Source organism: Coregonus lavaretus (assembly GCF_964263955.1).
Source record: "Coregonus lavaretus genome assembly, chromosome: 10".
Classification (NCBI taxonomy): Eukaryota; Metazoa; Chordata; class Actinopteri; order Salmoniformes; family Salmonidae; genus Coregonus; species Coregonus lavaretus.
Window position 1 is genome coordinate 33,128,836 of NC_139997.1, and position 20,955 is coordinate 33,149,790.

General features: G+C 44.9%; 1 protein-coding gene across 1 annotated transcript; it reads right to left on the reverse strand.

The window, feature by feature from the left end:
- Nucleotides 1-2,936: 2,936 nt before the first annotated feature.
- Nucleotides 2,937-18,951, reverse strand: LOC311136291 (uncharacterized protein; the record flags this gene model as incomplete). The annotated part of the gene is made up of 3 exons (XM_084170421.1): nucleotides 18,876-18,951; nucleotides 17,806-18,469; nucleotides 2,937-3,039 (listed from the first exon to the last, which is right to left on the reverse strand). The coding sequence occupies exons 1-3, from the start codon at nucleotides 18,934-18,936 to the stop codon at nucleotides 2,937-2,939; spliced, it is 828 nt and encodes a 275-aa protein (XP_084026547.1). The 5' UTR covers nucleotides 18,937-18,951.
- Nucleotides 18,952-20,955: the final 2,004 nt, after the last annotated feature.

A 20,955-nucleotide genomic window follows, 5' to 3' on the forward strand; every position in this document is an offset into this window, starting at 1 on the left:
ATTTCTTCAAACCAAGCTGCTTACCTATTGCAGATTCAGTCTTCCCAGCCTGGTGCAGGTCTACAATTTTGTTTCTGGTGTCCTTTGACAGCTCTTTGGTCTTGGCCATAGTGGAGTTTGGAGTGTGACTGTTTGAGGTTGTGGACAGGTGTCTTTTATATTGATAACAAGTTCAAACAGGTGCCATTAATACAGGTAACGAGTGGAGGACAGAGGAGCCTCTTAAAGAAGAATTTACAGGTCTGTGAGAGCCAGAAATCTTGCTTGTTTGTAGGTGACCAAATACTTATTTTCCACCATAATTTGCAAATAAATTCATAAAAAATCCTACAATGTGATTTTCTGGAGAAAATTTTTCTCAATTTGTCTGTCATAGTTGACGTGTGCCTATGATGAAAATTACAGGCCTCTCTCATCTTTTTAAGTGGGAGAACTTGCACAATTGGTGGCTGACTAAAAACTTTTTTTCCCCACTGTATTCCATAGTAGCCTCTTCTTCCCCACTTGGCTCAATGGGCTGCAGTATGTCCGACAGGTAATGTAAGAAGAGGCCAGTATTGTGCTCTGGTTATTGTGTGCAGTGGTGTGAAAATACTTAAAAGTACTACTTAAGTAGTTTTTTGGGGTGTATGTACTTTACTTTACTATTTATATTTTTGACAACTTTTACTTTTACTCCACTACATTCCTGAAGAAAAAAATGTACTTTCTACTCCATACATTTTCCCTGACACCTAAAAGTACTCGTTACATTTCGAATGCTTAGCAGGACAGGAAAATTGTCTAATTCCCGCCCTTAAAGAAAAAATCCCTGGTCATACCTACTGCATCTGATGTAGCGGACTCACTAAACACAAATGCTTTATTTGTAAAATATGTGTGTGTGTTGGAGTGTGCCCCTGGCTATCTGTAAATAAAAAAAACAAGACAATTGTGCTGTTTGGTTTACTTAATATAAGGATTTTGAAATGATTTATACTTTTACTTTAACTTTTAATATTGAAGTATATTTTAGCAATTACATTTACTTTTGATAATTAAGTATATTTAAAACCAAATACTTTTAGACTTTTACTCAAGTAGGATTTTACTGGGTGACTTTCACTTTTACTTTAGTCATATTCTATTAAGGTTTCTTTACTTACTCAAGTATGACAATTGGGTACTTTTTACACCACTGATTGTGTGTGCTTGAAACGGTTGTCCACACAAGCGAACTGCAGCCTATCAATGTTTGTCTTTAACCGTTTTATCGATCAGAGCTCTCTCCTTTGTTGTATGAGATTGCGTGATCCACACTTCCACATCAAATACATGTTTTTTTGAATTATTCAATTTAATATGCCCTATAAAGCTCAGTGGTGGAATGTTTGTGAAATCGAATGCCCCTATCTGCTCCATCAAAGAACTGGAGCGCCATGGTTTCATGGCTCTGCATTCTTGCTTTGGTGATTTATTTTTGTACGTCCTGTAAATTATTAACAGATCCTGTAACATGGTGGTGGGGGGGGGTGACTGTAATGAGAACAAAGCAGTTTCTCCTTGAGGTCAAGTGGTTGGATGAATGCCTGCTTGCTAGGGGACTGTAATGACAAGTCACAAATGTGACATGTTCGGACTTTAAGAGCAGCAGCATGTCCATTACAGATGTAGGATCTTCATTTGATCACTCTTTTGTTTCTTCTCTCAGGAAATGCAAACTTGTAGTGTATTGAAGTTTTAAAAAGGCTTCTAAAGTTTGTAATTTCAGACTTGATTTGCCCTAATGAAAAATGTATCAACCCCTACAAAAATGTCCATTAATTATAATCCACATAATAATTCACATTTCCTCTTGCTGCAGGTTTAATTTCCTGCTGTAGCAAAGTGTCTCAAATTAAGATCCTACATCTGTATGTCCACAGAACATTTTATCGCGTTTTTACTCGACTATCTTCTCTCCGTTATTGTTGATTGATTTTGATGTATGACCAACTGTTTAAAAGTGACATGAGTGGGTTTCGTAAAACAGGCTTTACTTTGACAATCAGAGAGAAAGCGGTTAGACAGCTTGGAGCGATGTTAACAAACAGTTCTGAAAAGACCAATCTAAAAGACGTTTCTCAAGGACTTCCATTCAAAGAAGAGTCATTACCAGGCTTAGTGTGAAACGGAACATTTCAAAGTGTTTCAAAACAGGTTTTCTTCAAAGCGTTTTTTAAAAAACAGTTCAGGCCAGTTCTCACTTATGCATGACAACTGTGAGGCTCAATTGCTTCAGTTGATCAGTTTCACATTGTGTTGTTGTGGAACACAGGGGATAAAGTTGAGGATATTTGATGAGGAGTTTCAGACAAACTTTTAATGTGACCAGGCAATTCACTTTTACTGTTGTGGTCTTGTTTCAGTAGAAACCATTGTGGCACTGTTCCATGGTTATCTCATTATTTCATTTTCAGAATATTGAAATGAATGGGAATTTCTTTTCTAGTATTTACATTTCTAAGCTCTCCTCTCAGCCAGCAGGGAACGGAGAGAAGGCAAGGCATTAGGGTGAAGACGAGAGGCAGTCAGGACAGGAATGGCTGGCGGGAGATGTCATGGTCCACAGTAATTGAGGCCAAATTAAGGCAAGGTAGATAAGGCTGTAGATCATTGCTTGTGTGTTTTCATGTGCTGAAAGTATGTCAGAAACGTACAGTATGTGGATAAATAGTTACAAAAATACATATATATATATATATTTTACATATATTTCTTGATGGTTTGATGGAATTTTAATGTAGATTTCAGTTCCAAATAGTTCAATGTTCCGAACTGCCTCCATTCCCTGCATGTTAGTATCTGTGGGGTCCTAGTACTGTACCGGGCGGAGCTCCTTCAGGGGTGTGGCTGGTGCTTGATGCCAGAGATATGGGCTAGTAAGGTGAGGCGCTTCATGGGTCAAGGAGGGGAGGTCACATGACAGCATTGATGTGGTTGACCTCTGACCCCTGGGCTCTTGAGGCGGGCGGGGAGCCTCTCAGCCCCCTGCAGTATATGTCCATACAGGGCTGTGACCTGAAACCAAAGACCCATAATGGCCGACAGTCTTCATCAAGCTCCTCCATAAATGTCCGTCCACACACACGGGGCCTCTTGTTCAAACAACAGAGCTTAACAGAGCCCAGCTCCTCTCAAGACATAACATACTGCCATGAATTGAAACCATTCTCCTTCTGACAAAAACAAACTTAACAGCTTTTTGAAGTAAAGGGTAAAGCAAGACAAGGCAGCCTACGTGGCAGGCACACAAAAGTAGTGGGCTTTGCATTTTGAGACACAGCTAGGTCCTGAATACCGTCTGAAGTGTAGGGCACATCTTTCTTGAGAAATGGTACACTCATTATGATGATTACCATGGCAACTGTTAAATATCATCCTCATCATCCTGTCTGAGCAGTGTATAAATAAACCAGCCTTATTTTACTGTGCCTTAGGTCAACACACAACCCTGACTTGGATCCTACGTACTTGAGTGTCTGTACTTAAAAGAATATGACAAGGCCCATACTTTACAGGATGCAGGATTTACACTGCTATTTTACCTGTTTAAAGTGCACAACCAGATGCTAGAAATACTTTTTTTTTAAACGTTTAAAACTCCTTATTAATTTGATCCGAATTCTCAGACAGATTAGAAAACCATTGTTATTCCTAAAGTTCCTGTTTCTTTCACACATGATTTATGTATAGATTAAACAGTTTATCCCACAAAGAGATCATTATTTTGATTTGGTCTATAGAATATTCAGTAGATTTCACATTTACATAAATGTGCGTAGACAGAGTATGTTATTAATAATGTACTTAACACACCCCTTTTATCCACCAATAGACTTCCCTCAAACAGACACGTATGTACACTGACTCTAGCCAGTTGACTATAACTACACAGCCACACAATCACACTGACTATAGCCACAGGGGTGTAAGCTCTTTCCATAACAGCTTTCAGAAAATAAACGCTTATCCCCAAAAAGTGCTTCTTGTGAATCACACATGCACAGTCAACTCAAACAAACGTCAAACCAATTTTACATTGGAATTATGTCATTCAGGTTGCAGTTTCCAAAGTTCCACTTGAAAACCTTGTGAATATTCTGAACGGCTACCATGTCATGCAGGAAGTTATTCTTCTCCTCTTCACCCTGCCTGATTTACGACACATCATTTCTACCAATCCATTAGGACCTACACATTTGGTTTGATGACATCAAATAGCTGTGTCTTTAGCAACACAACAGGCCCCAGGCAACAGAGCAGCAGAGCACAACTCCGTGACCGCAGGCCACTTTTCAGTTCCCCCAGTGACCAAGGCTCTGTTTAGTTCCCCCAATGACCAAGGCTCTGTTCAGTTCCCCCAGTGACCAAGGCTCTGTTTAGTTCCCCCAGTGACCAAGGCTCTGTTTAGTTCCCCCAGTGACCAAGGCTCTGTTTAGTTCCCCCAGTGACCAAGGCTCTATGTAGTTCCCCCAGTGACCAAGGCTCTGTTCAGTTCCCCCAGTGACCAAGGCTCTGTTTAGTTCCCCCAGTGACCAAGGCTCTGTTCAGTTCCCCCAGTGACCAAGGCTCTGTTCAGTTCCCCCAGTGACCAAGGCTCTGTTCAGTTCCCCCAGTGACCATGGCTCTATTCAGTTCCCCCAGTGACCAAGGCTCTATTCAGTTCCCCCAGTGACCAAGACTCTGTTCCAGAAAAACAGCTAACTTTAATGAACAGTCTGATATAGCTTGAGATTTTCTGGATCCTTAGAAAGCTAAACTTGAAGATGGGCTGTTGGTTGTCGGTTCAGTAACAACACAACACACCTCTCCAGGCCATCACTCTCCCATCAGGGGGTTCATGCCAAATCCCCCCCAGGGAGGGAAGGGTCAACCTAGGGGAGTGTACAGGGAATTTACCCCTGGTGTGCGGTTTTAGCCAACCTCGCTAGCACAGCCAAGGGGACATTTTTGTATAACAACTGATCTGACAGTGTTTTGGCTTTTCATGTTGATTAAAGGTTTGCCAGTATCTATATGTGTGCTACCACAGGAGGCTAGTAGAACTATTGCTGTAGGACTATTCAGTCCCACTGGCTTTCCATCTGACCAACAGGTCAACCTAGCCTCTGTGCCCAGACACCCATGGTCTGCTGAGCTCTCCCAGGCCCCCTGGATGGACACACAGCCCCCAGCCCCTGGCCTGGTGAGAGGGAGGTAATGCAAAGTGTGATAGAAAACAGAGCTCTGGTATGGTTTGGGTATCCTCCACACAGAAAAGAGCAGCAGAGGGGAAGGGCCTTCAGCAGCCATCCTGATTGGCTTTCTCTAGCCTTGGGCCGGGGTTCTGTTAAAAGACCCACAAACATGAGAATAACAAAATTAACAAAGGACCTTGAGATGTTTGTGTTCTTGTAACCACCTTCACAAGCTCATGCTCGCTGCTCAGTCTAGAGGAGATATATACTGAACAAAAAGAAAAACGCAACATGCAACGATTTCAAGGATTTTACTGAGTTACAGTTCATATAAGGAAATCAGTCAATTGAAATAAATAAATTAGGCCCTAATCTATGGATTTCATGACTTGGAATACAGATATGCAACTGTTGGTCACAGATACCTTAAAAAAAAGGTAGGGGTGTGGATCAGAAAACCAGTCAGTATCTGGTGTGACCACCATTTGCCGCATGCAGCGCGACACATCTCCTTAGCATAGAGTTGATCAGGCTGTTGATTGTGGCTTGTGGAATTTTGTCCCACTCCTCTACAATGGCTGTGCGAAGTTGCTGGATGTTGGCGGGAACTGGAACACACTGTCGTACACGCCAATCCAGAACATCCCAAACTTGCTCAATGGGTGGCATGTCTGGTGAGTATGCAAGCCATGAAAGAACTGGGACATTTTTAGCTTCCAGGAATTGTGTACAGATCCTTGAGACTGGGGGCCATGCATTATCATGCTGAAACATGAAGTGATGGCAGTGGATGAATGGCTCGACAATGGGCCTCAGGATCTCGTCATGATATCTCTGTGCATCGATAAAATGCAATTGTGTTCGTCATCTGTAGCTTATGCCTGCCCATATCATAACCCCACCACCACCATTGGGCACTCTGTTCACAACATTGACATCAGCAAACCGCTCGCCCACACAACGCCATACACATGGTCTGCGGTTGTGAGGCCGGTTGGACGTATTGCCAAATTCTCTAAAGCGATGTTGGAGGCGGCTCATGGTAGAGAAATGAACATTCAATTCTCTGTCAACAGCTCCGGTGGACATTCCTGCAGTCAGCATGCCAATTGCATGCTACCTCAAAACTTGAGACATCTTTGGCATTGTGTTGTGTGACAAAACTGCACATTTTAGAGTTGCCTTTTATTGTCCCCAGCACAAAGTGCACCTGTGTAATGATCATGCTGTTTAATCAGCTTCTTGATATGCCACACCTGTCAGGTGGATGGATTATCTTGGCAAAAGATACATGCTCACTAACAGGAATGTAAACAAATTTGTCCACAAAATGTGAGATAAATAAGCTTTTTTGTGTGTATGAAACATTTCTGGGATCTTTATTTCAGCTCATGAAACATGGGACCAACAATTTACATGTTGCGTTTATATTTTTGTTCAGTGTAGTTAAAACACCTTTTGTTACTGCTGAATACCACATGTGGGTAAAGTGATTACAATGTTTCATTGTATTGAGTGTGTGGCATGGCCTTGATGTGACCTGTGATCAGAGTAACCAGAGGCTACAGCTAAATGTCAGGACTGATTCTGGCTGTCTGTCTGACTCTGAGACTGGGTCACCTCCCTGCAACTAACAATAAGTCACGGAAGGACTGTGTGTGATGTAACACTGCAGTCAAGGGCTGCCAGAGAGACTAAAATGAAATGAAGGCTTTTCTTAATGCCCTTGACCAAAATATCAAGAAGTCTCTGATCTGTTGCCTGTTTCACTGTCTGGTAGTCACTCATCCACCCACCCATCCACCCCCACACACACACACACCCTGACATACATACAAACACACACACATACACACACAACCTCTGACGCACACACAAACCCTGACTCACTCAAACTCTGACACACACAAACTCTGACACACACACACACATGCACCCACATGGGAATACAACCTCTCCCTCAACGTGATCAAGACAAAGGAGATGATTGTGGACTACAGGAAAAAAATTAGGACTGAGCACGCCCCCATTCTCATCAACAGGGCGGTAGTGGAACAGGTTGAGAGCTTCAAGTTCCTTGGTGTCCACATCACCAACAAACTATCATGGTCCAAACACACCAAGACAGTTGTGAAGAGGGCACGACAAAGCCTATTCCCACTCAGGAGACTGAAAAGATTTGGCATGGGTCCTCAGATCCTCAAAAAGTTCTACAGCTGCACCATCGAGAGCATCCTGACTGGTTGCATCACCGCCTGGTATGGCAACTGCTCGGTCTCCGACCGCAAGGCACTACAGAGGGTAGTGCGTATGGCCCAGTACATCACTGGGGCAAAGCTTCCTGCCATCCAGGACCTCTATACCAGGCGGTGTCAGAGGAAGGCCCTAAAAATTGTCAAAGACTCCAGCCACCCTAGTCATAGACTGTTCTCTCTGCTACCGCACGGCAAGCGGTACCGGAGCGCCAAGTCTAGGTCCAAAAGGCTTCTTAACAGCTTCTACCCCCAAGCCATAAGACTCCTGAACAGCTAATCAAATGGCTACCCGGACTATTTGCATTGGCCCCGCCACCCCACCCCACCCCACCCCACCCCACCCCACCCCACCCCACCAGACCCCCTCTTTTACGCTGCTGCTACTCTGTTTATTATCTATGCACAGTCACTTTAACTCTACCCACATGTACATATTACCTCAATTACCTCGCACATTCACTCTGTACCGGTACCCCCTGTATATAGCCTCCCTACTGTTATTTTATTTTACTGCTGCTCTTTCATTATTTGCTTTTTTTATTTTTTACTTATCCACTTTTTACTATTACTATTTTGATTAAGGTCTTGTAAGTAAGCATTTCACTGTAACCTGTTGTATTCGGCGCATGTAGCAATTAACATTTGATTTGATTTTGATTTGATTTGACATGATGTGTTTCTTTCAAAGAAATCTGTAATTAGCTGACAAATTCAGGGATACCCTGGGCTTTTCTGAGTGTCTCAGTGTGACCCTGCTGCCTCTCTCCTGCTGTGTGCCATGGACAGGCCTGGCTGGGGACCAGACCTGGCTTTGATCAGTAACCAGAGATGGGCCACAGCCACAACCCCAGCCCATAGAACCCAACCAGGAGGAATGTGTTGGCCTGCCACTGTGCCACCCTGCTGGGTAGGGCTGACCCCTCAGAGCTTGTTGGGTTAGGGTAAGGTTAGCAGAGCAGTCCTCACCTTGTAACCCCGCCAGGACAAGAGGAGAGTGGTCAGGCCAGCTCAGCTCGGTTCAGCTCTCCCACTATAAAATGAGAAACTCCCTACAGGGAGGTGACTCCAATAAAACCTCTTTGTTGTAGGGGACCACACGGCTAAGGCTACATCTCAGGCCCACATCAAATGCTATGACTCTGGGTCACAGGGAAACGAACCCCCCTGTTGCTGGCTGATATCCCATCGCTGTTAGGAAGGAAAATAGAAAATGGAACAGATAAAATTCAGTTTTATTGGGGTCTTTGCGGAGGAGAGTATATTATTGGGAAATTTCACTTTGATTAAAATTATTTTGTGAATTGACTCAGAATTGAGGCCTTATCCTTTAAACTCCAGTGAAGTCCAGAAACACTTGAAAGGAAACTCTTTAGAAGAAGAAGTGATATGGAGTTGAAGTGTTATGTTTTGCTCAGAAGTAGATGAGATCTTTGTTTGTTTTGTTCAGCATGGTCCCACCAGTATAATTGTTCTTGGCATTTAATGATCCCATTGTGCTCTTTACAATCTTTGATGTAATTTCAATGAAAAAATAGAAACTATGCTACATTCTTCTAGATATTTATTGAATTGAGTCCAGTAGCACAGTCAAATTGAGATGAATGGAGAGGCATTTTAGAATAGGGTTAATGTAAATGGTTCTTCAACAATTGTCACACTTAAAAATGCCAGAATAGTCTGTTTATTTCCTGTGTTCGCTGCAATATTTGGTGGCAGTAATGTCGTCTGATGTCATTTTATTTAGTGCCCAGCTTTCAAAGCAGCCTCTCCAGGACAGGGCCTTTGATGAGAGGTGGTCATGTCAGGTCGTATGTTTACGGACAAACGTGAATTCTTCTCACCGAGTGGCCATCTTGAAGTGTTTCAGTTGCCATGGAGATGAAAGATGAGTTTTGTATGTGGCCCTACCAACAGTCTGGGGTTTTCTATCAAAACATTGTCTCTTTTGGGAAAACAAGTCACAACTCTTCCAATTAGCATTTCTGCAAAACTTGGAAACATATGTAATACTTGGAAAATGGAGAAGAATTAGATTTGCTGAGATGAATTACGCAATAACATTTCTCCTCTCAGTTAAGCTGCTTTATTCTATTATGCCAACTATCTCAAACAGTTGTGAGATATAATGTATGTATGCATGTGTGAAGATTCTGAACTAGATAAACACAGCAATACACAGTTTTAGCATAAACACCATTGAACTGGAAGTACAGTAATAAGAGGTGACATGACAGAAAGGGACTAAAAACACAAGGAAAGTAGTTAAGCAAGCACTCTTGCTAAATAGTACTTTTGAATTATTCCTGAAATGAACCTATTGGCTCCTGCTGAGAGAGAATCAGAGGAGAGGAGGAGGTCACCATGAGGAACAATAAGGAGAGTAAATATTTAGTTTGTATTTGTGCTATGCTGAGTCTAGCTGTCACAGCAGATGGATGAAGAGACGGGGGGAATTGCATGGCTTGGTGTGTGACTCCAGCATTACCCAGCATAAACAACTTGTGTATGAAATGAAATATGGTTTTAATTGACGGTATAAATGTTTACGGAATAGGCTATATCAACGCCTCCGTCGAATCTCTCTGTGTACATTAATGTGGATACTATTAGAAGAAAGGACAACAAGGTTTACACTGAAACGTTGATACTTTGATAGCTAATTGTTGTATTTCACACGCAAACAAACATCTCTTTGACCTTACATCTTTTTTGAGGCTCAACATCCTCTTTTCATTGATCAACTCCCCAAAGCAAACGAACCAGCTGAACCAGAATGGCCGTGTGTCGGCTCTAGGCACCTGACACCAGCCCAATGCATTACAGTAGAGGGAATCTGCCACTGCTGACCAGTGGGTGAAAACAGAACATTGTCAGTTTTCTTTCATATTGAGGATGATGAGAGAGTGAGGAGAGGGACAGGAAGGGGGGTTAGGGTGCGTCCCAGGCCCCCCTTGAGTCTCTCTCAGAGCTCTGCTCCACATTAGGGTGGCAGTAAATCAGGAATTGTACCGCACCCCGCCGCCTCACGCTTGGGAAGCATTCTCTCACTGAGAGGGGAGGGAGCCGCTGTGGCGTTAACATGTCACTATGGATTAGCTTTTACAGAGTTCATCTGTCTATCAGACCTCTCTACCGGGTTATATGGTTTGTATTTACTAGTCAACTGTGTATCAGATCACTATGGGTTAGACAGTGAGTTATCTCGGCATCGCAGTCTCGTGTGACAATATTTTGTGCCTTGTGGTAAGGTCTTGTTCCAGGGTCTGCTTACTGGGCAAAAACTGGTCGAATCAATGTTGTTTCCACATCATTTCAACCCCAAAAATCAATGTGATGACAATGAATCGATGTAGAAAAAGTATTTTTTTTCACCCAACTTTTAACCTAAATCAAATCTTTATTCTATCCCTTTCACACACATTTACATACACAGATGTCAGTACCACATCCTTTTGCACACATTTTTCCTGCTCTCCCAGGGTTGGGTTGATGTGGGCTGGGGCCGGGTGTAGGCAGTGGTTATTCCCAGCTGGAGAGTAATGTGGATACCTGGCATAGGGGACTGGGGCAGCAGCGGCTGGGGCTTAGTGATAGGGCCGGCACTGGAGCTGCAGTGAGCAGCAATATGCAGCCAGGGAGATTAGAGGCACTGTTAGACAGAGAAAGGACAGAGGGGGCCACAGGAAATGATATATGTGCAGAAAGGCAGGAGCCAGTGCAGCGAGCCCAGCTGCAATTCCAACCCAGCACTGGAAAAAAAGCGGAAAGTGCAAGGTCAGTAGAGCATTGAGAGCAGGAGCACAAAGAAATGAGAGAGAAAGAGATAGCAGAGGCCCTCACATGGGGAGGAAAGGAAACAACTGTTCTAGGTAGAAAACAAAATAAAAGACCATCTATGAAAATAAATACATGGATTACTTCTTTTTTTCCTACACTACCTTTTGAATGTCCCGGCTCAGTTCTCTTCCCTCTAGGGTATTTTCATTGAGAGAGACGAGAAAAGCCTGTGGATTTGATGTCTGTCAGACATGTGTTTGGCAGGCAGGGGGTGGACGGCAGTGGGGTCGGTTGGTGAGTGGAGGGGAGCTGCGCCTGGATGATCATTAGCCATATGTGCTGCCGGAGGAAAGACATTGCTCAGACATGTGTTGGATGAAGTGCAGAAGGCCCATCCTGTCCCGTGAAGTCAGAGTTTGAAAAAGAAAGTGTTTTCGAATCATTGCGCTTTTATTAGCAACACCAATCATTAGTCTGGTAATTGGTTCTGGCACGAGATATTTGCCTCACAATTAGACAAGTTTTAAACCAAAACAAATGGAGTCTGCCAGTGCCTGCGGACTATCAGTAATACATACCTGATACTGGTTATGTAAATGATCAATGCCACTCCAATAATAGAGAACTTAAGAGACTTACTCCAGATGTATGCCTGTATCTTATTCTTCTTCATACAGTCCAATCTAAACATTCCATTCAAACACGTCATGCATGTCAAGTGAGGAGAGAGATGAGAAATAATACAAACAGCCACAATCCAACCCAGCTATCAGTATCAAAACATGAGCCAAGAAACAAACAAATAAACAAGGGCGGACATCAAAAGGGGCATTCTGAGAGAGCGGACGATGATAGAAGCGATAATCAGATCCTTTCATGTAGGACCAGGACCATCATGCCCTCTGCAGCTTCAAGGCTAAACTAGTCTCTCTCTCTCTCTCTCTCTCTCTCTCTCTCTCTCTCTCTCTCTCTCTCTCTCTCTCTCTCTCTCTCTCTCTCTCTCTCTCTCTCTCTCTCTCACCCTCTCTTTCTCTCTCTCACCCTCTTTCTCTCTCTCACCCTCTCTTTCTCTCTCTCACTCTCTCTCTCTCTCACCCTCTCTTTCTCTCTCTCACCCTCTCTTTCTCTCTCTCACCCTCTCTTTCTCTCTCTCACCCTCTCTTTCTCTCTCTCTCTCTCTCTTTCTCTCCCTCTCTCTCTCTCTCTCTCACCCTCTCTCTCTCTCTCTCACCCTCTCTCTCTCACACACTCTCCTCACCCTCTCTCTCTCTCTTTCACACACTCTCTCTCTCTCACCCTCTCTCTCACCCTCTCTCTCTCACACACACACTCTCTCTCTCACCCTCTCTCTCTCTCTTTCTCACCCTCTCACTCTCTCACACTCTCTCACTCGCTCTCTATTTATCTCTCTCTCACTCTGATGGCAGAGGATCAAATGCACAATGCTCTATCCTTTCTCCACACACCCATCAATACCCTGTCTCAAAGTAGTCCATCCAGAGCTCTGAGAATCATTACAGAAAATGACTCTCTCCTTGGTGCAGGTGGAGCCCCCTGCAAAGCTCATCATTGTAGCCATGTCCCCTCAGTCTCTCTCAGTGCACTCAATAACCTGCCTGCACTCCTCTGGGGGGTTGGAGAGAGACAAAATTCTGTGAGCAATTTAACCCTTGGCGCTTGACTATCGACGTGGAGGAACATTGTCTACCTATCAGAGTTTGTCTAGCTTTTATTTTCCTCCAGGCTGAAGTTCTTGATTTCTTTGGCATTGCTAAACAAAATGAAGCGTAGTCATACATTTCCCTAATCCCTAGACAGACAGAATAATCTCTGATTCTTGAAATGTAGAACAAAATGCACATTGACCCAGCACCAGCTGAGAAGTGAGTGTGGCTATATTCCTAGAACAACACAACACCTACAAATCCATTAGCTTTCCTATATGGAAGACGGTACCATTGAAAATAGATCTTTGTGGACTGTGCTGGACTGAATGTGTAGGCTTGGAAATGTATTCATGAATGCAGCCCAGGATTTCTCCCCCTTGTTCTATCAACAGGGTCCAAATAATCTCCAGACCCCTTTTTTGTCCGGTGCTAATCAGGCTTTCTTAAGGCCATTTAACTGGCATCTGTGCTCTGACCCCCACCCAATGCAAACCAGGTGACAGAATAGAGAGAGAGAGAGAGGATAGAGAGAAGTGTGTGCGTTTGGGAGTATGCGAATGTGTGTGTGAGAGAGAGACTCATATACACACACAACCAGAGCAAGAGAGAAAAAACTGGTGACAAGAGTGAGTGAGAGATAGATATCCCTGCTATCTGTGCAAAATCAGCATACGCCACCAAGCATAGCACATTCCATTCTGTGTAACACCCTCCAACACCCTCCTCCTCCAAAATGCCACAGAGGTCAATAACACAAACAACCATTTGAAATGTCTGGCAGAGAACTCATATCTGATCAAACATTATTTTGCAAAGAAAACATTTAAGTCTTTCTTAAGTATCTGTCCTCACTCAGTCTGCAAACTTTTATATTTTTACCAGTCCCTTATGTTGCCCCAGATAGAATCCTACCCTAGATATTATCGCGGTCAGTCTCTGTTGACCTCCCTTTAACAGGTCCCTTCTGGAAGCAGCAGTACATCTCCCTCATAGATCAGCCTGACCTGAGCTGCAGCTGGTCAATACCAGTGCTGTCTCCCTGTCCTCTCAGATAGGCTTTAACCCAGTCTGATTCCTAGCCAAGATAAAGGCCGGACACACAGCTGCACTTCATTGTAGAGTTGATGTAGACTGTTCTAAACATGATCTAATTTCCTAATGAGGCCCTTGTGTGGTCAACGACGTGCAGCTAAACTTCAAACGATCACACTTATCTCAAAGCTTTGGCCCCTACGGACAGTATCTAACAGGGCTGAGCACGACATCTACAAGTGTTGCTTTATGTAATTGCTTGATAGCTGTGATCTCAACATTTTTTATTTAGACTAGAGTGAACTGGCTGTGGAGCCAGGGACAGCGGGAGTCCTCCTGATGCTCAGCATCCTGTAGTCTAGTCAGTGAAGTCTGCTCTTGTCTCTCAGATTGTTAAAACTTTATCTGCTATCACTCACTCCTTTATAGTGCCAAAAATGTATCCATCATCATTTGGTTAAACAAAGGATGTCCCAAAAAAATTCAAAGCCTATATGCAGAAACAGGTGGCACTTCATAGTGATTGACCGTTGACCGTAGGGAGCGAGTGGAGTGGTATCTGAAAGCCAGGTTAGAACAGTCATTGTTTGGCAGAGCCATTGCTGGAATGCCCCTGGTCTTTTCCACCTGTCATGGGCAGTGATTACAGAGGCGGAGCAGCAGTAATTGTGGATCACAAGTGCCACGCTGGCATGAAAGCCTTCAGGAAATCCATCCAACAAAACGACCGCTAGGCTGGAATGTTGGCACCAGCCACTGGGCCCCCGAATACTTCTGCCTAGAACAGCACCGTGGGGGGGGGGGGGGGGCGAGGCTGTAGTGATAATCTCCAGTTAGCAGGCTGAAGAGAAGTGTGAGTGCCTACGTGCTGAGGCCGTCCATCACAGACTGAAGTGGTCTGAGTCTGCTCTGTCAAACTCATGTCAAAGGGCCATGGAACCTTGGGTCCAGTCTCAAGGATCTTTCACAAGAGCTTCATGGTCAAGCTAGTTCAGTGTTTCTCAAGCCTAATTCCTTTGATGTTTCTGACCAGTCCCTCAGATACCTGACAGCAAACTATTACATTTCTAAATGTTAGTTTTAATCGAAGCTGTCCTCCCTCCAAAGGGATTATCATAGTTTGGCACCAGTCACTGGTACAAAAATAGGTAGAGAAACACTGAGCAAGGTGCTTTAATGTCATTTTAAAGGTTGGCAGTCATGAGGGAAAAACTCTGAAACTGTGTTATATCCTCATCAGTGCCAACGCCAAAAATAATATTCTAGTAAGTCTCAATCATGTTATAAAGCTGTCGTTTGAAATCTTTGTACACAAGTCAAGACGCTTCTATGGCCTGCTGGGCCTTGAATCTTATTGCAAACATGACACTGTTTCTGTGAGTATTGATGTAAATTCCGAAGGGAAAAGGAGTTAATGTCGGAATGCACTGTGCGCCGGGATAAAAACTCCCTGGCGATGGGACACAACAGTTTGCAACAATCTGGTTCCAACACAGAAGAGGAAAGAGGAGAAGAGAGTGGGAAAGAAAAGATGGCGAGATGCGAAAAGAAATAGAGGGAAATAAAAAAGTAAAAGCCTTCCTTGGCCTTAAGTAATTGAAGAGTTTCATTCCAAAACGCTATATATCCATTTTCAGAAATGTTGGTAAATTCACTTTTTTGTTTAAAGAACCTATGTAAGAGATCGGTGTGTTTTTCCCCCATCTAATCATGGCATGGGGTTGTTAAATGACAGACATGTATTTGTTTGAAACCTATCACATTTTGTTCCAAAACTAGATATATCCGCCTAACTCTAAGACAAAAAAGTAGCACTGCAAGGTTTTACACTGTCAAATGTGACAAATAATAAAAAAATGTTTAAAGAACTGTACAAACATTTGTGTCATCTATATTTAAAAATATCTATATTTGAAAAATAATCAATACAGTAATATGAGATCTGGGCCGTGGTCAAAAGTACTGAACTATATAGGGAATAGGGTGCCGTTTGGGATGAGGCCTAACTCTAACCAAACACTATAGCATGAGGCTAGATTCATGATGTGTTGAATTTATATGTTAAATATACAGGATCCGAACATTCCTTTCCAGCTAAACAATGGATATACACTGAGTATACAAAACAAAATATAGGGTTGCACCCCACCCTTTTGCCCTCAGAACAGCTTCAATTCGTCAGGGCATGGACACTAAAAGGTGTTGAAAGCGTTCCACAGCAAATGTTGACTTCACTGCTTCCCACAGTTGTGTCAAGTTGGCTGGATGTCCTTTGGGTGGTGGACCATTCTTGATACACACGTGAAACTGTTGAACGTCAAAAATCCAGCAGTGTTGCAGTTCTTGACATAAACCAGTGCGCCTGGCACCTACTACCATGCCCTGTTCAAAGGCACTTAAATATTTTGTCTTGTACATTCACCCTCTGAATGGCACACATACACAATCCTTGTCTCAATTGTCTCAAGGCTTAAAAATCCATCTTTAACCTGTCTCCTCCCCTTCATCTACACTGATTGAAGTGGATTTAACAAGTGACATCAATAAGGGATCATAGCTTTCACATGGATTCACCTGGTCAGTCTATGTCATGGAAAGAGCAGGTGTCAATGTTTTGTATACTCAGTGTATAGCATTTTGCAACAACACCAATTGTAATACATTTCTAAAATCTATTTATTTGAAAATCTGAAGACAGTAATATTTTATACACATGAAGGTACCCATAAGCAATCATTTCTGATGAAAAAACACAAATGTGAAAAATGTGTGGATATAGCGTTTTGGAAATAAACTCTTTCATTAATAATGTGTCTAAGTCTTCATCTGTCTAACTTAACTGCAGTAAAGGGGGGGAGGGCAGCGTCTCAGAGCCTGCTTATACACCCACAACACAAGACCGCCTCAGCCTGTCGAATCAGGCCCATGCCTGGTTCCTCCATGCTTGTCATGATCGTCTAAGGAGGAGGACCAATGCGCAGCGTTGAAGGTGAACATATTTATTTAGCGAATGATCACACGATCAAAACAACAGACGATAACGTGATGTCTACGGTTGAACACAAACCAAATAAGAACAAGAAACCACAAATAATGAATGCCTAACGGCTACCTAAGTATGACTCCCAATCAGAGACAACGAGCTACAGCCGTCTCTGATTGGGAGCCACCCTGGCCAACATAGATCTACAACAACTAGAACATAAACACATGAAAACTCACACCCTGGCTCAACATACTAGAGTCCCCGGAGCCAGGGCGTGACAGTACCCCCCCCTAAAGGCGCGGACTCCGACCGCGCCAACCAAATACAACAGGGGAGGGACCGGGTGGGCACTCCGCCTCGGCGGCGGATCCGGCTCCGGACATGACCCCCACTCCTTCTCTAACCCCCCAAAGTACCCCTGGTCCGGTCTGGCCCTGCTGACCAGAGCTGAACTGAACACTGGTGGAGCGGATTGCTCTAGCTCCGGCGTGACGCAGCACCTGACCGGTGCCGGACCCGCCACCGGTGGAACAGGCACGGGCCGTGCCGGACTGACGACGCACACCACTGGCTTGGTGTGGGGAGCAGGAGCGGGCCGAGCCGGGCTGACAAAACGCACCACTGACTTGGTGCGGGGAGCGGGCCGGACCGGGCTGACGAAGCGCACCACTGACTTGGTGCGGGGAGCAGGAACGGGCCGTGCCGGGCTGACGACGCGCACCACTGACTTGGTGCGGGGAGCAGGAACGGGCCGGACAGGGCTGACGAAACGCACCACTGCCTTGGTGCGGGGAGCAGGAATGGGCCGGACTGGGCTGGCGACGCGCACCACTGACTTGGTGCGGGGAGCAGGAGCGGGCCGGACCGGGCTGACGAAGCGCACCACTGACTTGGTGCGGGGAGCATGAACGGGCCGCGCCGGGCTGACGAAGCGCACCACTAACTTGGTGCGGGGAGCAGGAGCGAGCCGGACCGGGCTGACGAAGCGCACCACTGACTTGGTGCGGGGAGCAGGAACGGGCCGAGCTGGGCTGACGAAGCGCCCCACTGACTTGGTGCGGGGAGCAGGAACGGGCCGTGCCGGGCTGACGAAGCGCACCACTGACTTGGTGCGAGTGGCAGGAACAGGCCGGACCGTACTGGGAACACACACCACTGGCCCCACGTGGGGATCAGGAACAGGCCGGACCGGACTGGCAACACACGCCAGTACCTCTCGCCGTGCCTCTACATCCTCCATCCCCTCTTCGACCAGTGGCCCCCGTAACCTGGCGGCCTCCTCTGGCAACCCGCTGGGCCGCTCTATCGCGGCCTCCTGCTGGTCCGACGTCGTGAGCCCCCCCCTAAAAATTTTCTGGGAGTCTCTCTTCCCCGTGGGCCAGGCCTCTATAATTCTCGCCCAACTCTCGCTCTTCTGCTTCCAATCTCCGCCATTCAGCTCCTCATTCGGCTTGACCCAGTCGAAGCTCTTCCTCCACTGTTCCCAAGTCCACCCACTCTGCTCCTCACTAGGCTGCTTGGTCCAGTTCTGGTGGTTTCTTCTGTCACGATCGTCTAAGGAGGAGGACCAATGCGCAGCGTTGAAGGTGAATATATTTATTTAGCGAATGATCACACGATCAAAACAACAGACGATAACGTGATGTCTACGGTTGAACACAAACCAAATAAGAACAAGAAACCACAAATAATGAATGCCTAACGGCTACCTAAGTATGACTCCCAATCAGAGACAACGAGCTACAGCCGTCTCTGATTGGGAGCCACCCTGGCCAACATAGATCTACAACAACTAGAACATAAACACATGAAAACTCACACCCTGGCTCAACATACTAGAGTCCCCGGAGCCAGGGCGTGACAATGCTGCTCTACCACCGACGACCACTTTGGAAATGTGTTTTATGTGCTATCCTCTGGGTTCAAATACAAGTCTTGTTGATGTATGTATTATTTTTACCGATATAAAATCCAATCCAATTCAACAGCCTCTGTAGAGTTGCCTTCTGCTGTACTACCATCGATCAGTCTTCTCTGACCTATTGAACACAGCAGATGTATTTTGTATTGCCTGTGTTTATTTAATGTCTATTGGATACAGTCACACAGCCTTGGCTGCAGCTGACAGCTGACTGAAACCAGCCTTTTGAAGACTAGAGTTTTCTTTAATCATTGACTGTCTTTAAACAAAGCTAGTGTGTTACCCAATGCCACACACACAAACTGGGTCAGTGGCTGGAGTTGGTGTGAGAATCATATTCAATTGATTTAGATGACTACCACACAGACATATCAGTATATATTACTAGTATATAAACATACACACATATGCACAGTATTAAGGTTAGTCCCACCGTTGGCATTTTGTGCAACAGTCCCTGGCGCTCTCTCTCTTCATAAGAACAGAGAGCTGAGCTGAGGGTGCTCAATCACACAAACAAGAACCTGGCCAATGAGCCTGCCGCTGTCAATCCACAGCTCCCCCCAATCTCCCTCCTCCTCCCCTACCTCCCTCCCTCCCCCTCAGCAAAGTCACACAGGCCCTGAAAGGACAAATGTTTGTTTCCAGCAACAGAATTAATGAGAGCATCAATTTCTCCCCTCAACAGACTGACTGCACCAGGCCAGCTCCTACTCTGCCTGGGCTTGAAAAGAGAAGTAAATATTAGGACGTGCTATTTAGAACAGGCAGGAAACGTGCAGGCCATGATGGGGGCATGAGAGGGACAGATAGAGAAGGGGGAGGGGTGCTAGAATGGCTGGGGGTGGGGTTCAGGTCAGGCAGCATCCAGACTTGTTACACAGAGATGGGGGGTTAAAAGGCATGACCACTTGTGGGAAAATATTTGCTTGTTGTAATGAGATGTTGATCCAAAATGGGAGAAATATTTGCTTGTTGTAATGAGAGGTCGAGCCAAAATGGCTTCCATGCCTCCCTGGGAGCGCTGAGTAGCTGGGTATTATTAGGAGCTCAGAGCGGAGAGGGTTGGGCAGGTCTAATCAGCCAAGGACTGGGTATGGAAACAAAAAGCCTTGCTCAGAATGAAGCCCTTCAGAATGAGGCCCCTGATTTAATTTCACAGTCTCCCCTTAAGCCCCCTGGCCTGTTCCATCCGCTCCCCAGTCTCTCCTTATTCCCCCCCACTCCCCCACCCCCCCCCTCAGCAAAGACAGACCCTCTCTAAAATAACATATAGGGCCAAATTAAGATGGAGCACCGCATTTGTCATCGAGGCCCTAGTGTTCAAATGGCTTTCATTTGTATCTGTGCGATGTTGTTACATTGGGCGATTCATTGCGGTGTTCAGACTCAGAAAGAAAGCGAGAGAGGGGGTTGCTGTGCGATCATAGGCACCTCTCTGTTAGGGCAGCTTAAAAGATCTGCCTTGAGTAGACAGAGCCAGTGTTTGGTTGGACCCAAACAAGATTTTAATCTTGGGCCATTGTGAGGGCACTGAATGGAGTAATGAGAGTGTGTGTGCTAGCTGCTTGGTGTGCATCCAGCGTAACCAGTTTACTTAGGTTTAATTTCCAAACACTTGAAGGCATTTTAATGGACCTTAAGTGTCTATTGACGCACCCGTGCGTCAATCTAAGTAACATAATTTGTTTAAATCCCCATCAAAATCTGTCAGTTTAAGCTAGAGATATCTTTGCATTTTTTTGTATGGGCTGTGTCTCAATCCACCGCATCCGCCTATGTTGGCCTTCCGCATCTGTGGTGGAAGGTGGCAGAGCTACAGTGGTGTTTGTCAGACCATGAGACATCCCGAAAATCGGTGTTCTCACAAAAACATTTGTAGCGTCCAAACCGTTTGGGCTACAAACTAATATGACCCCACTGTGAACACGATGGTCCAAAGGTAACCCATACAAATGAGTGGAAGTATGGAGGTAGTTTTGTGCTCTACGACAGGACTCGTCTGAAGGTAACGCATACAATTGAATGGAAGTATGTGTGCCAAAGAACTAAAATATTTCCTGAGCTTTCTTATATCTCCTAGATATAGGACAGACACTTCAAAACCTTATCCTTATAA